The following is a 12,427-nucleotide window of genomic DNA, read 5'->3' on the forward strand; positions in this document are numbered from 1 at the left end:
AATATGGAGGTTCCTCAAAAATGTAAAAATATAACTACCTTATGATGCAGCAATTCCACTTCTGGGTATTTATCCAAAAAACAAAAACACTAATTCGAAAAGATATATGCCCCTCTATATTCATTGCAACATTATTTACAATAGCCAGGACGTGGAAACAGCCTAAGTGTCCATCGATGCATGAGTGAATAAAGATGTTACATTTATATAATGGAATATTACTCAGCCTTTAAAAAGAATGAAATCTTGGTGTTTGCGATGACATGAATGGACCTTGAGGCTATTATGCTAAGTGAAATAAGTCAAAGGTAGAAAAACAGGCACCGTGTGATTTCACTTTTATGTGGAATCTAAAAAACAAAGCAAACAAATAAAATCAGACTCACAGATACAGATAACAGACTGCTGGTTGCCAGTGTGAAGGGGTTTAAGATGTATATACTTTCAATTATAAAATAAAAATAAGTTATGGGGATGTAATGTACAGCATGGGGAATATAGTCAGTAATATTATGTTAACTTATATGTGACCGAAGGCAATTAGACTCATTGTGGTGGTCATTACCTAATGTATATAAATATTGAATCACTGTGTACACCTGCAACTAACATAGATTGTATGTCAATTATACTTCAACAACAACAAAAACCCAGTGTCTGCACTGGGGAAAACTAAAAGGAGAGAAAAACTGAACCACCCATTTTGCTTAAGAAAGCCAATTCACATTATAACACTAATAGGAAAGACTTCTTTTGCTTATAGTAGTTCGACTTGCTGAAAATATTAATCAGAGCGGAGTTTTTATAGAGCACTAAGAATTATGGCAGTTCACATGCTTTTATTGCACGTCTGTTATGTCTAAAGCTCTGTTCTGATGCTGTGGGTATACATAGAGCTTAAAATTTAGGCTAAAAGACAATAAAAGGCATGGCATGTATTCTAAGAAAAAAAAATAAAATTGCCCACCAGATGTAAGTGATAAAACACAAACAAAAAGGGTGCAGAGACAAACTGTCAGTGCTATTCTCCAAGAAGCCAGGCCCTGCAAGCCCCGAACTCTGTGCCTTGCCATTGGTGGGTACATGCAGTCATCACACAGCCTTTCATCATTAGCCTCATGTTTTGTGTCCTTTACAGAAAAATCACTGGAAGGTGACTGAGAAACGGATTTTTTTTTTTCAATTTCCATCTATAGAAAACTATCTGTCAAAAGACTAGTATACAGAATATATAAAGAGTTCTCACAACTCAATAATAAGAAAACAACCCAACACACATTTGAACATAAATTTGAACACACATTTCACCAAAGTAGATATATAGATGGTAAATAAGTACATGAAAGTCATTAGGGAAATGCAAATTAAAATCACAATTACATACCACTACAATAAAATTTTTAACTGACAATACTAAGTATTGATGAAGATGCAGAACAACTGGCACTTTCATACGTATTGGTGGGAATGCAAAATGGTCCAGCCACATTGAAAAATGTTTGACTTTTAAAAAAATAAAGTTACGTACACTTAGCATACAACCTAGCAATCCTCTTCCTACGTATTTACCCAAGAGAAATGAAAATATATATCGACCCATAAAAACCTGTCCATGAATGTGTATAGCAGCTTGATTCATAATTGTCCCAAACTAGAAACCACCCAAATGTCCACCAGCAGGGAAACAGATGAACAAGTTGCAGTGTTTCTATAAAATGGAATACTACTCTGCAGTGAAAGGAGCTTCTGCTACCTCCATCAGCGTGAATCTTGGATGTATTATGCTAACTGAAAAACTAGACAGAGGAGGCTACGTATGGTATGATTCCATTTATAGAACATTGTAGAAAAGGCAAAACTATTGAAACAGAAAAAAGATCAGTGATTATTATATGCAGGAGAAGGGAATTGTTTACACAGGAGATGAAGGAGCTTTGGGGGATGAAAACTTTGGAGGTGACTTTGATGGCGGTTACAGGTGTTTGTCAAAATTCATAGAATTGTACACCTAAAAATGGGTGTTTTACTGTATGTAAATTATACCTCCATACACCATACTTGGAAGTAATTTATTATCAGTACACTCAAGTCTGGAGCTAAATGAGCATGAGTGATTTCTTTTGGCACTCAGTTTTCACTCCAGAAACCTATGCCTTTTCTCATGTATTTGACAGACTGTCAAGTGGCTTTCCTCTGTCCTCATCACATTAAAAATGAGTCTCTGTTCCTCACTCAGTCCACCTTCAAATCCTTATCATCCTCCTGCCATCTAACTCATTCCTCTCTTCTCCCCACATTTCAGTAAACAGGTCTTCCAGTATTACTTCTGGTCTGTCTCTTGGTCTCTTTTTGACTAAATGTCTTTTCCTACCACAGGTAGCACAGTCCCTTTCCTCCAGTTTATCCAGCAGCAAACCTGATCACTTCCTAACTTTGCTCCTTAGAGAGAAATTGTTGGTCTTGCAGTGGATGGTCTTGCATCCACTGTGGCTTGTCATCCTTCTGCCATCAAGTCAGGCTTTCCCATCCTGTCCGAGCAGTAAGTCACTGCCCCTTCTGTGCCCCTTCTCTACCCCAACCAGCACTCCTGTTTGCCAGTGGCAATTAAGGGGGGGATAAGAAGTTGTAGCCCTGAGTTTGTGTATTAAGGGACTGTGTTTTGGAACCCCCAAGTGTTCTCGGCCAGGTAGACACCGGTCCTGTCTCCCTAGAGATTTAATTCCAGTCACCCTTTGGATATATTCCTGGAGAAACATTTACATAGTAATATGTGCTGTACCACTTAAAATTGTTAATTGGAGATTGAATTACTTGTCAGCTTTTAAAAATGTAGTCCTCTCAGGTCAGGCAGGAAGGTGTTAGCAGCATGAGTAGATGAGCTATTGCATTTTTTTCCTTCCCCGTCCTTTCTCTCCCCCTCCCTTTCCCTCTCTCCTCCTCCCTCCTTTCTTTTGTCCCTGTTTTACCACTTTTTCACTGCTCCCGCTCATTCTTTCTCATGTCTATCTCTCTTTCTGCCTTATCCAAACCTTTATCAATAACCTGACAGATCCCAGGGTGGCTTTAATATCTAGAATCATGGATGAAGTCCAGTGATGACGATTGCTCGGGAAATTTACAAAAACCCCTCCTCGGATCCTCCTGAGCGTGGAAATATCCTAATGAGAAGGAGGAGTGCAGCCAGGACCCAGCTTGTGTAGCTTAATTCTCTGATGCAGGAGGAATTTTGTACTCCCTGCTTTTTTAAATAATAGATTGCCCTGACCCACCAAGGATTGTCTACCGGGGGAAAGACTGGATAAAGAGGGGAAACCAGTGGTAGATTTCATTTTTATTCCATCAATGTGCATCATTATTTTCCACATCTTCAGCACATGATTGCAAATATTTGCCTATAAGTCTGAGGGTCCCCAACATAATGTGTATATCAGGACAAAAGCAATTTTTTAAAAAATTGAGCTAAGTTGCCTCTGTGAAACTTGGAAATCTCAATGCCTGTGCTGACAAATATCCTGACAAGTAAATAGTACACTCATTCTGTATTACATAGTGCTTTCATTTGCACAAAACCTCACAGTGCTCTGCCACTTCAGTCAAACGTCGGGAGCACTGGGAAAAGGAAGAACGTGTTTATCTTGATCTCCAAAAAGGGATTTAAGGGAGAGAGCAGGCGGTATATTAGACTGTTTTCATTGCCTGTCAGCTATGGTAAACCTGAGCTGTCTGCAGTGTCTCTAGATAAGAAGCAAGAGCAGCAGAGACCTCAGTGTGTATGTATGACTGCATTCATTTGTTCTTCTTTTGGAGCTCAAAATTTCTGTCGGCTATGGAGCATCTTTGGTGGTGTCTTTAACAATTGTGTCTCTGCTAATCACCAGCTTTTATGCGGTTCCCTTCCTTCACAGGTCTGCCAGCCGCAATGAGCGAAGTACTGGATGAGGCTTTAGTTTATACTGAGTATATGAAGATCCTCTTTCCTGTCAGCCTCAGCCCTTACTCAGGTGTGTCGATCTGGACACTCCTCCACAGGGGACTCTGAGATGGTGCCTGTTCCAAATATTTCACCGTCCTGCTTCTCCTCTTAGTCCTGGGGAGCCACAAAGTGGCTCCTCGGGACAGTCACCACTGTTCCCAGTGGCTCCTGTGTTTCAGTGGTTATTGGTGCTTGTTGGGCGGGTAAATTAAAAGTTTGTATCGTGCGGTAGAAAATGTAAGAGGAATAATTTGGGAAATGGAACATAGTCAGCAACTTGACTTTTATAGAAATGCATGTGTCGAAGTTGAAAAAGCTGATGAATGAAGGGCTTCTTCATGAAAATATGATGGTGATGAGAGTGGTTTACCCAGATTTTGCTGTAGAAGGTTGGTAGGGCAACATATTGAGGAATAAGATAGTGGTTCTATGGGTGTTCTTTTCTTTGTCTTCCAAGATGCTAATCAGGGTTTGCGTAAGTGTTCCAGCGTGATCGTTTCAGAGTTAGGCAGAATGGATTTTGTCCTAGCCCTGATTCTGCTTCTCTGGTTGGGGCTTTTGTTGTGAAGTATTCTAAAAATCATTAAAACCACTTGAGTCAGCAACGACCCCTATAAATCAGGAGCTATTGTGTGTGCCCTCATTCTCCTGGTGCCTGCTCCAAACGAACAGTCATCGAAGATGAACTGGAGGGTGCTGCTTTCTCTTCACCGCTTGTTAAGTAGCTATGATTGTCAGCATTTGTTTGTGGGTATGGAAGCGGGTTTCCTCTCTGTGTGTCCTTTCCCGCCCAAACCCCCGCCTCCTAAGATAAAGCTTGTCAGAGAGAGCCATTTGGAGACTCTGTTCATCTGCCCTATACTTTTTCTCTTTAATTCCCAAATTAAATGAATCTTCTCACATGACAAACATTCCTCTAGCCCAAAAATAGTGTTCTTGGTTGTGATGAGCCCTGGTTAGGTTTCTTTCTGAACCCAGAGGAGAAGAAATGTAGAAATACTGCTGCCTTTTCAGAACAATACCTAAGTATCAGTTGCAGAGTTTCCACTTGTAAAGGGAAGACATACCAAGTTATTAAACTCTTGCTCCTTCCAAGCTTATCTCCCATTGTTTTGTAAGAATATGGGGTGGAATGGGCGAGTGGCAGAGCCTCTGGAAGTAGCCCAGTTCTGGATGCTCTCTTCTTCTTTGAACGGAGGGGCAAAAACATCTGAGGAAGGTGTATTTAATCAGCAAAGCAGCTCTTGGTCCACTTTGGTCCCTTTGCTGGTTCTTCATCGGTCCATTAATAATTGTGGCGAGCTGTGAGAGTCTAAGTGGTTGGACATTACCAAGCACGAGAGACAATGTTTCCTAGGAAAGAAAACAGTGTTTCTGAATAGAAAATGGCCCCAGCTCTCTCTTGGAGGCAGCGAATTCCTGGCATAGATTGTGAATATCAGATATTCAGGGTCAGCACAGTGTCTCCTTTTTATTCCTTTTCCCCCTTTCCAATTTTATTTTAATAATTAAAAATACTGCTGATCACACTGAATGACTTCTGGCAGAGAGGCAGTTGGTCCCAGAAGGACCAGTTGTGGGCCATCAGGTTTATGACATCCATAAAACCAGAGCCAGATCAGAGCACGGCCTCCCTGCCTGAGTGACAGGGTTTCTGCCCCCACCAGGGTCCCCCATCAGCCGATTGCTTTGGGTATTTGTTTTGGTTTGGTTTTTTTGTGGTTGTTCTGTTTTGTTTCCTAATACATGTGCAAGTGTGCATGTGTGCACACATTTAAAGATATAAATGAAACAGGTATGTAATGCCCTCTGCCTGTTAGAAAGACTAAAGCCATAAAAATAACAAACGGCATGTATTTGCTAGAATGTCAAAGTTATGAGTTTATTTTGTAATGATGTGCTCCTGCCTTCATGAGGTAAACTGGCCGTGGCGAAGGTGTTATTAGTAATATGGACTCAGTGGAGCAGAAAGCCGAGTGACCGAGAGATCAGTGTATCAGTCAGAGAGAGGGCAAATGGAAAGAGACAGCAGGAGAATGAGAAAAGAGCCGCAGTGCCTGGGCTGAGATTAAAGACAGACTGAGAGGAGGGTGGGAGCCCAGTGGTCAGAGATGGTCTCCCCCATTCCTGGGGCTCTTTCAAACGGAGCTGCCAGCACGGTGCCCGGCTCAGGGCTGCCTGCAAAGGCTTGTTCTCTGCACTTCCTTATGGAGGAAAGCAGTACTCTGAGGGTAATCCTGCTTTCCATATTCTTTTCAGAAAAGTCTCTTCTGTCCTTCCTAGCTGAAGTAAAATGGCACCAAGGCCAGCTGGGTCACACTGAGGTGATTACTTTGGTCACCAACTTCCTCAGCCTTTGGAGGGTTTTGATGTAGGAGCTGAGCCAGCAGGCAGGAGAACTTCTCAAAGCTCCTCACAAGAAGGGGCGAAATGGGAATATCCAGGTAGAATTTGCCGGTCTCTCCCCAAAGACTGGAAATGAATAAAAGTTAGTAAGGAAGAAATTTTGTGTTGTAGTTCTTTTCTAAAGGAGGAGGGGAGAGAGAAAAGGAAAGGTAAAATACAGTAAGCGCTCTACAACTGTTTAGAGCTCTCCAGGGCTACCCTAGATGACTGGCAATTACCACACACTCAGCAGTTTGCAATAGTCAGTGATCAGGCTGCCCGCCTTCCATCCGCTGGGTCAGAAAGCCTCCCTTCCTGAAAGAAATTATTAACCAATCTTCAGGAGAAAAGAAACCCTACAATTTCCAAGTGCCAAGAATATTTTTTCTTCCTTTTTTCTCCTTTACAGGAAACTTTGTGGTTTCCAGTTGCAGGTGCTCTTCGACCTCACAAGGGTTAAATTCCTGCAGGGATACCCAGGGATTGAGGCCTTGGATTCCCTGGAACCTTCAGAGGCAGGAGAGGTGGGATTGGGTATAAATCACTGGGCTGTACCCAGCACACAAAGAGTTTAGACTCAGGGGTCTGTGTCCGTATCATGAGTTGCTTCGAGATTTTTGCCAGCCTTAGGGCTTGTGTGTATGTGTGTGAGTGTGTGTGTGTGTGTGTGTGTGTGTGTGTGTGTGTGGTGGGGGGCGGGGGGAGTCCAGCTTTAAAAATCAAATATAAGAGAGAAAGTAATCCTTTTAAAAAGAATTTAAAAACGAGGAACCCAGACTTCACAGCGTTTCTGTAACTGAGACTTGTCACTAAAGATTGTCAAAAGACAGGCACATTACCTCTTTTGTGTATATGCACGCCAGGCCTGCAGATGACCAGATAGCCCATTTCTCCAGGGTCCCAGCGTCACCCACCCACCGCTGTGGTTTCAGCTCAGAGTCTAAGTATGCTACGCATACTGTGGCAGCTAGGAGAGGTGGGGGAGGGAGGGAGGGGGAGAAAGAGAGAGAGAGGGAGAGAGGCTTGCTGGGTTTTCAGTTGCAGCGGTATATGTGAATGTTTAAAAGCCCTTTTTGTTTTCTAAGTTTTCTTTTTAGGAGGAAGGTCCAGATAGCCCCTCAGAAGCTGGAATCTCTGTCTTGTGCAGTAAAGAACCCATTTTCGTGAGAATTACGAAATAGACTTTGCCTTTATTTCCATGGAGACGAATGCCTTTTCTCTTGCTTGTTTCCCTAGGTCCTCGGGCGGGAAGTGTACACCTCCAATAACCAGCTGGGGGGCATCCAGATAATGCACAACAACGGGGTGACTCACAGCACCGTTTGTGATGACTTTGAAGGGGTTTTCACTATCCTGCACTGGCTGTCTTACATGCCTAAGGTGAGCCCTTCCTACCCGGCACCAAAAAGCCCCAGAGCCCACAGGACCTGGCCCTTTCTCCACAGCCTACTGCCTCTGCCCTTGAGACCGTACGGTGCAGGAATTCTTTGTGAAATATTCCTCGGAAAGCCGTTGATTTCTTTTTTTTCTTAAAGCCATCTTTTGCCTTCTACCTTTAAAATACCTTTAGATTTCATTGCTTGGGCCCCTTTGTGATATTTTCCAGCCACAGAACCCCTCACGGCCTTTCTGGGTTCAGACCCCAGCACATTAAGGCTTTCTGGTCACTGTGGGTTTTCTCCTCTGTAATAGCCTTCCATCCCTCTGGGGAGCTTTGCAGAAAGCCTGGGCACACCGAAGCCAGGGGTCAGAATGCACCGCTTTGTGCCAGGCTCCGTCCTGCATGAGCTCTGAGACTTGTGCATATTCCTCAGGGCTTGGCCCCCAGTTGGGATGCTTCCAGCGGATGATTGGGACTTTTGGGTGTCATTCCGTATGTGGGCCCTGCTGTCTTTCTAACAATTGTTGCCTAGCTGGATTGCAGGACAGTTGTTTCCTAATGACTGTGCTCTTTCCCTCCCAATGTCCTTCCAGAATGTAAACAGTTCAGTGCCCATCCTGAACTCCAAGGATCCTATAGATAGAATCATCGAGTTTGTTCCCACAAAGGCCCCGTATGATCCTCGATGGATGCTCGCAGGCCGTCCTCACCCAAGTACGTATATGTTGGAGGATCCTGTGGTACCCTGGCCCTCAAGCTTTCAGTCTGTATTTTAATCACTAACCAATTCCTGCACAATAGCATGTGACACAGAAAACAGCTACTAAAGTACCTGGAAATGAGAAAGCTCTGAAAATGCTCTCTGAAGAAGAAAAAGATGGAAAATCCTTCAAGAGCAAGTGAAAAATAATGAGACGAGATTTACAAATCAGCCACTGAGTCATAAGCAGAGTAGTCACTAATACATTTCTTCTGTTTATTTTGCTAGTAAAGCACTTACTAGTGAATGGGTTCAAAGACTTTAAAACAGTTCAATATAAGCCATAGAACTCTAGGACCAGAGTTGTCAACCATCTAGTTTCTCTAAACAGAGATGAATCAGATCAGTTCTAGAGAAGGTCTTTGCTCAGCAAGCTGTTGCCGAGCACCCACCCTGCGGGGTGCCCTTCTTAGCTGGTAACAGTATTGGCACTTGCTTTAGTCAGTAATGTCAGGTTACTTTGGGAGATCGTTTATTCATGAAGAGACTGGCCAGAACTTTTAATTTTATAAACAGAGCAAGAACAAGCCCTCCCTCCACGTTTATCTGATATATCCCTCTGTCTTGGGGCTGATTTTACCTAACTTTAAAAACAAAACAAAAAACAAAAGAGGTAGCTCCATATAAGGCAAATGTACATTCTTGTTTGTTGGTCCATTTGGCTTTTTTCACAAACCTTACTTACTGGGAGGTTCTTTTGTGAAGCCCCAAATCCCCCTGTTACATGTTGAATCTTACTTTTTAAGGTGTTTTTTTCTTTTTTGAGAAAGTGTTTGTCCTTTTTTGCATGTTTATTGCAACTATTTCAAAGAAAGGTTATATCTTAAAAAAGAATGGAATGCAGAAGGTAAATTAATTAAATTTAAGAGTCAGCGTGATTTTGTTGAAAGAGAAAGAAGTCTTCATAAAGAAAATTTAATAAACCTCTGTGGGCGCCCACTCTCAGCCAGGTGAAAGTGTAAAGCACTTCCATATACATTGTCTTATTTGGGCTTACCACCTCTCGGAGATACAAAGAGATCACCGTTTTACAAGTTGAGAGAAGTCAAGTGATTTGTGCAAGGTCACACAGCTATTACTTAGGAGCTGGGGCTTAATCCAAAGCCTAACTATACATAGTGTAGAAAAATCACCAGAGGAAGGTTGATTTTCATTTAAAATTTTAACTGTTGTCTTCAGTGCCTTGTCTTGTTAATCTTAATAAAACTAAATAGTTTTTCTACCATAGCCAGAAGAATCACCATAGTAATCTTCTCCCTACCTCTCATTTTTATACCCTTATTATGATAAGAATTATGAGCCTGAGATAAAATTCAGGACTTTTCGGGGACAATTCAGAACAAGATTCAGTGAGTATTCTAGGAATTATGGGGAGCCATCTTAGCTGGCTTCTAAGTTCTACATCGGAAGTGAACGTGACCCACTCTTTGGGAGCTGTAAATCCCACCTACAATAGCCCCAGCCCACCAGTGGCTCTCTCCCCCCACCAAATCAACATATAAGGCAGGAGGGTTTTGAAAGAAGAAGACATTTCCATTTTGAAATGAATTCTGTAGTTTAAGTCATTGTTATTGAAGTGAGAATCATAAGATGATCTAAGCATATAAATTAAAATTTCAATATCCTCATGCATTCAGAGATTTGGTTTAGAACCATCATCAAAATTTGAGGCCTCTTTCATGGGGTGCACAGGTGTGTGTGTCTGTATGTATGTAAGTGGGTATTAGCTTGGCCATTATTAATGAGATCTACAGAATAAAATGGAATTTGTGATAAACTAAGTTTTCTGTGTTTTGGATAATATTTTTTCATCGACTCCCTAGTAATTCATCCTGCTGTCTGTATACAGCCAACACTCGCTCCCAAATCGAGTGACTTCAGATTTTAATTTAGTGGAAACGTTAAAGAAAGCAGATGATTCCCTGTGATAAGTTAAAGCAGATATCTTCTAGGTGAAAAGTTAAAGTCATTTATTAGAGGAGATAGTGCTGTGATATTCTTCAAACTGACGCCCAACACGAGACCAGAATCTAAACGATCGGCTTTGGGCTCACGATAGAGAGATAATTTTGAAATGGATGATCACATTTTACACTGGGGCCATAGAGGCAAGGAATGTAGAACACAGTAATTACAAGTTTAGTCTTGATAAAACACTCTCCATCCTGTTTAAGTCAGCAGAGGTTAGCTTGCTCGGATCTCCACTTTTAATTGGTTTTGGACTTGGGTTTTTAGGGGGCGGAGGGGCATGTTCAAATTAGAAGAATCACTGAGAAACCGTGAGCTCAGAGGGCAGGCTAGGAAACAGTTATTTGCAGAAGCTTTTATGGGGCCTTGGTCAAACATGGGTACCTGTGGAACAAAAGTTTTTTTTTTTTCCTTAAACTAAGATGTTGAAAGTTACGTGTGTTGCCAGTGAAGGAAATTCTGTCTGCAAGGGAAGTTAGTGACATGAAGTATGCATCTTAACCACTATATTCTCACTCTGTCAGTAGTATGTGGAGATAGCCCTTTCTTATAAAAAGATTATACTTTGTCAGCTGTAAATAAAGTGGATTTATATCTTGTTGCTTTTGTAGCAGGAAAAAGCTGAGTCCATTTTCTTAGCCCCAAATTTGGATCTTCATCTGATCATTAATACTTACCATTTGGCTGTCTTCAGCTTTCCGTTAAAAGAAAGTCAGTGGAGTCAAACAAAATTGTAAGCTAAGTTTTAAAATAGAAACAGACATTTTGAAAACATCTTTAATGACTTGGCTGCCTGTTGACAAATGTTTGTGGTGTTTTGAAAAAAGCCAAGTTATTTATTTTAAAGCAATGCAAACTCTGCTAGCTGAACCCCATCGTTTAACAATAAATGATGCTTTTGCTGATAAATGGATCTTTTTATATGCAGCCCAGCAAATGAAATAGGAGATGAGGTCTGAAGGCAGATGAACATTCAGCTGTCTAATGCTTCCGTCTATTATAACATGGTTAAAAAACACAACAAACTTCCCCAAATAATGCCCCAAATCCAACCTTAAATTTGCCAGTTCCGGTGCATGTTCAATGGATTGACTGTCTTTATTCTCTGTTTTCTTTCTTTTCCTGCTGTAGCCCAGAAAGGTCAGTGGTTGAGTGGATTTTTTGACTATGGGTCTTTCTCAGAAATCATGCAACCCTGGGCACAGACTGTGGTGGTTGGCAGAGCCAGGTAAGAGCTCTTTTGTTCTGGAAGCTCTTTTTCCTCCCGACTAAAAACAAGAAAGGAAAGGGCCATGACTATCTAGGTTCCTACCAATAATGTTCTCTTTGTCTAAACTTTCTAAGAATTTTGGATTATAGTCCTTCCCAAGGCAGCATAACAGGACTGCTGGTTCCCAGTAGCCATTTAGCGTGTCACTCCGATGACGCATTGAATCTGAAGTCTGGTTTTGACAACATTTCCTCTTTATAATACTGAAAGGAAAACTCTTTGGGGGCTGTAAATAGCCAAGCCCACCGATGATCCCCACCCTCTCCCCTAACACCTTTCAGGAGTAGGTAATAAGTGAATCAACTTTATCTACTTCTCTATGTAACTTGAAAGAAGTTCCTTCATGGCATCGAGATTGTTTAAGTAGCAAATGTACTACCCTGGCTTATCACCGCATTTGTATTGCAAAAAAACAGTTTACCTGAAACACGAGTAAAACAAGCTGGAATAGGTTGCTGGGATACCTTTATTTTGTAAGTGGGAAATTGAAGTTTCTATTAAATTTTAATACCCACTCTAAGAAGTGCTTCACTCAACAGCAAGCTCTGCACGAAATAATCTGTAGCGCTCGCCGTAACGAGCACCTGCCACGGCCGATCTTAATCTCATTCGGCACCGCAGAGACATGCTGCCCTGGGGACCCACATCTGGAGCTCAGCTTCCTCTCGGGGGCAATCAGTTTTCCTTATC

The 12,427-nt window shown here is 41.8% G+C and overlaps 1 protein-coding gene across 17 annotated transcripts in view; it reads left to right on the plus strand.

The window, feature by feature from the left end:
• Positions 1-12,427, plus strand: part of ACACA (acetyl-CoA carboxylase alpha) — a 268,765-nt gene that overhangs the window by 218,726 nt on the left and 37,612 nt on the right. For all 17 annotated transcript variants that reach the window (XM_019732514.2, XM_074320146.1, XM_019732521.2 and 14 more), the window contains 3 exons: positions 7,595-7,738; positions 8,333-8,453; positions 11,599-11,695. In XM_019732514.2, coding sequence (XP_019588073.2) covers positions 7,595-7,738; positions 8,333-8,453; positions 11,599-11,695 — 362 coding nt within the window. The remainder of the gene's footprint in view (positions 1-7,594; positions 7,739-8,332; positions 8,454-11,598; positions 11,696-12,427) is intronic.

This window comes from Rhinolophus sinicus, linkage group LG15 (genome assembly GCF_036562045.2).
Source record: "Rhinolophus sinicus isolate RSC01 linkage group LG15, ASM3656204v1, whole genome shotgun sequence".
In the NCBI taxonomy this organism is placed as follows: Eukaryota; Metazoa; Chordata; class Mammalia; order Chiroptera; family Rhinolophidae; genus Rhinolophus; species Rhinolophus sinicus.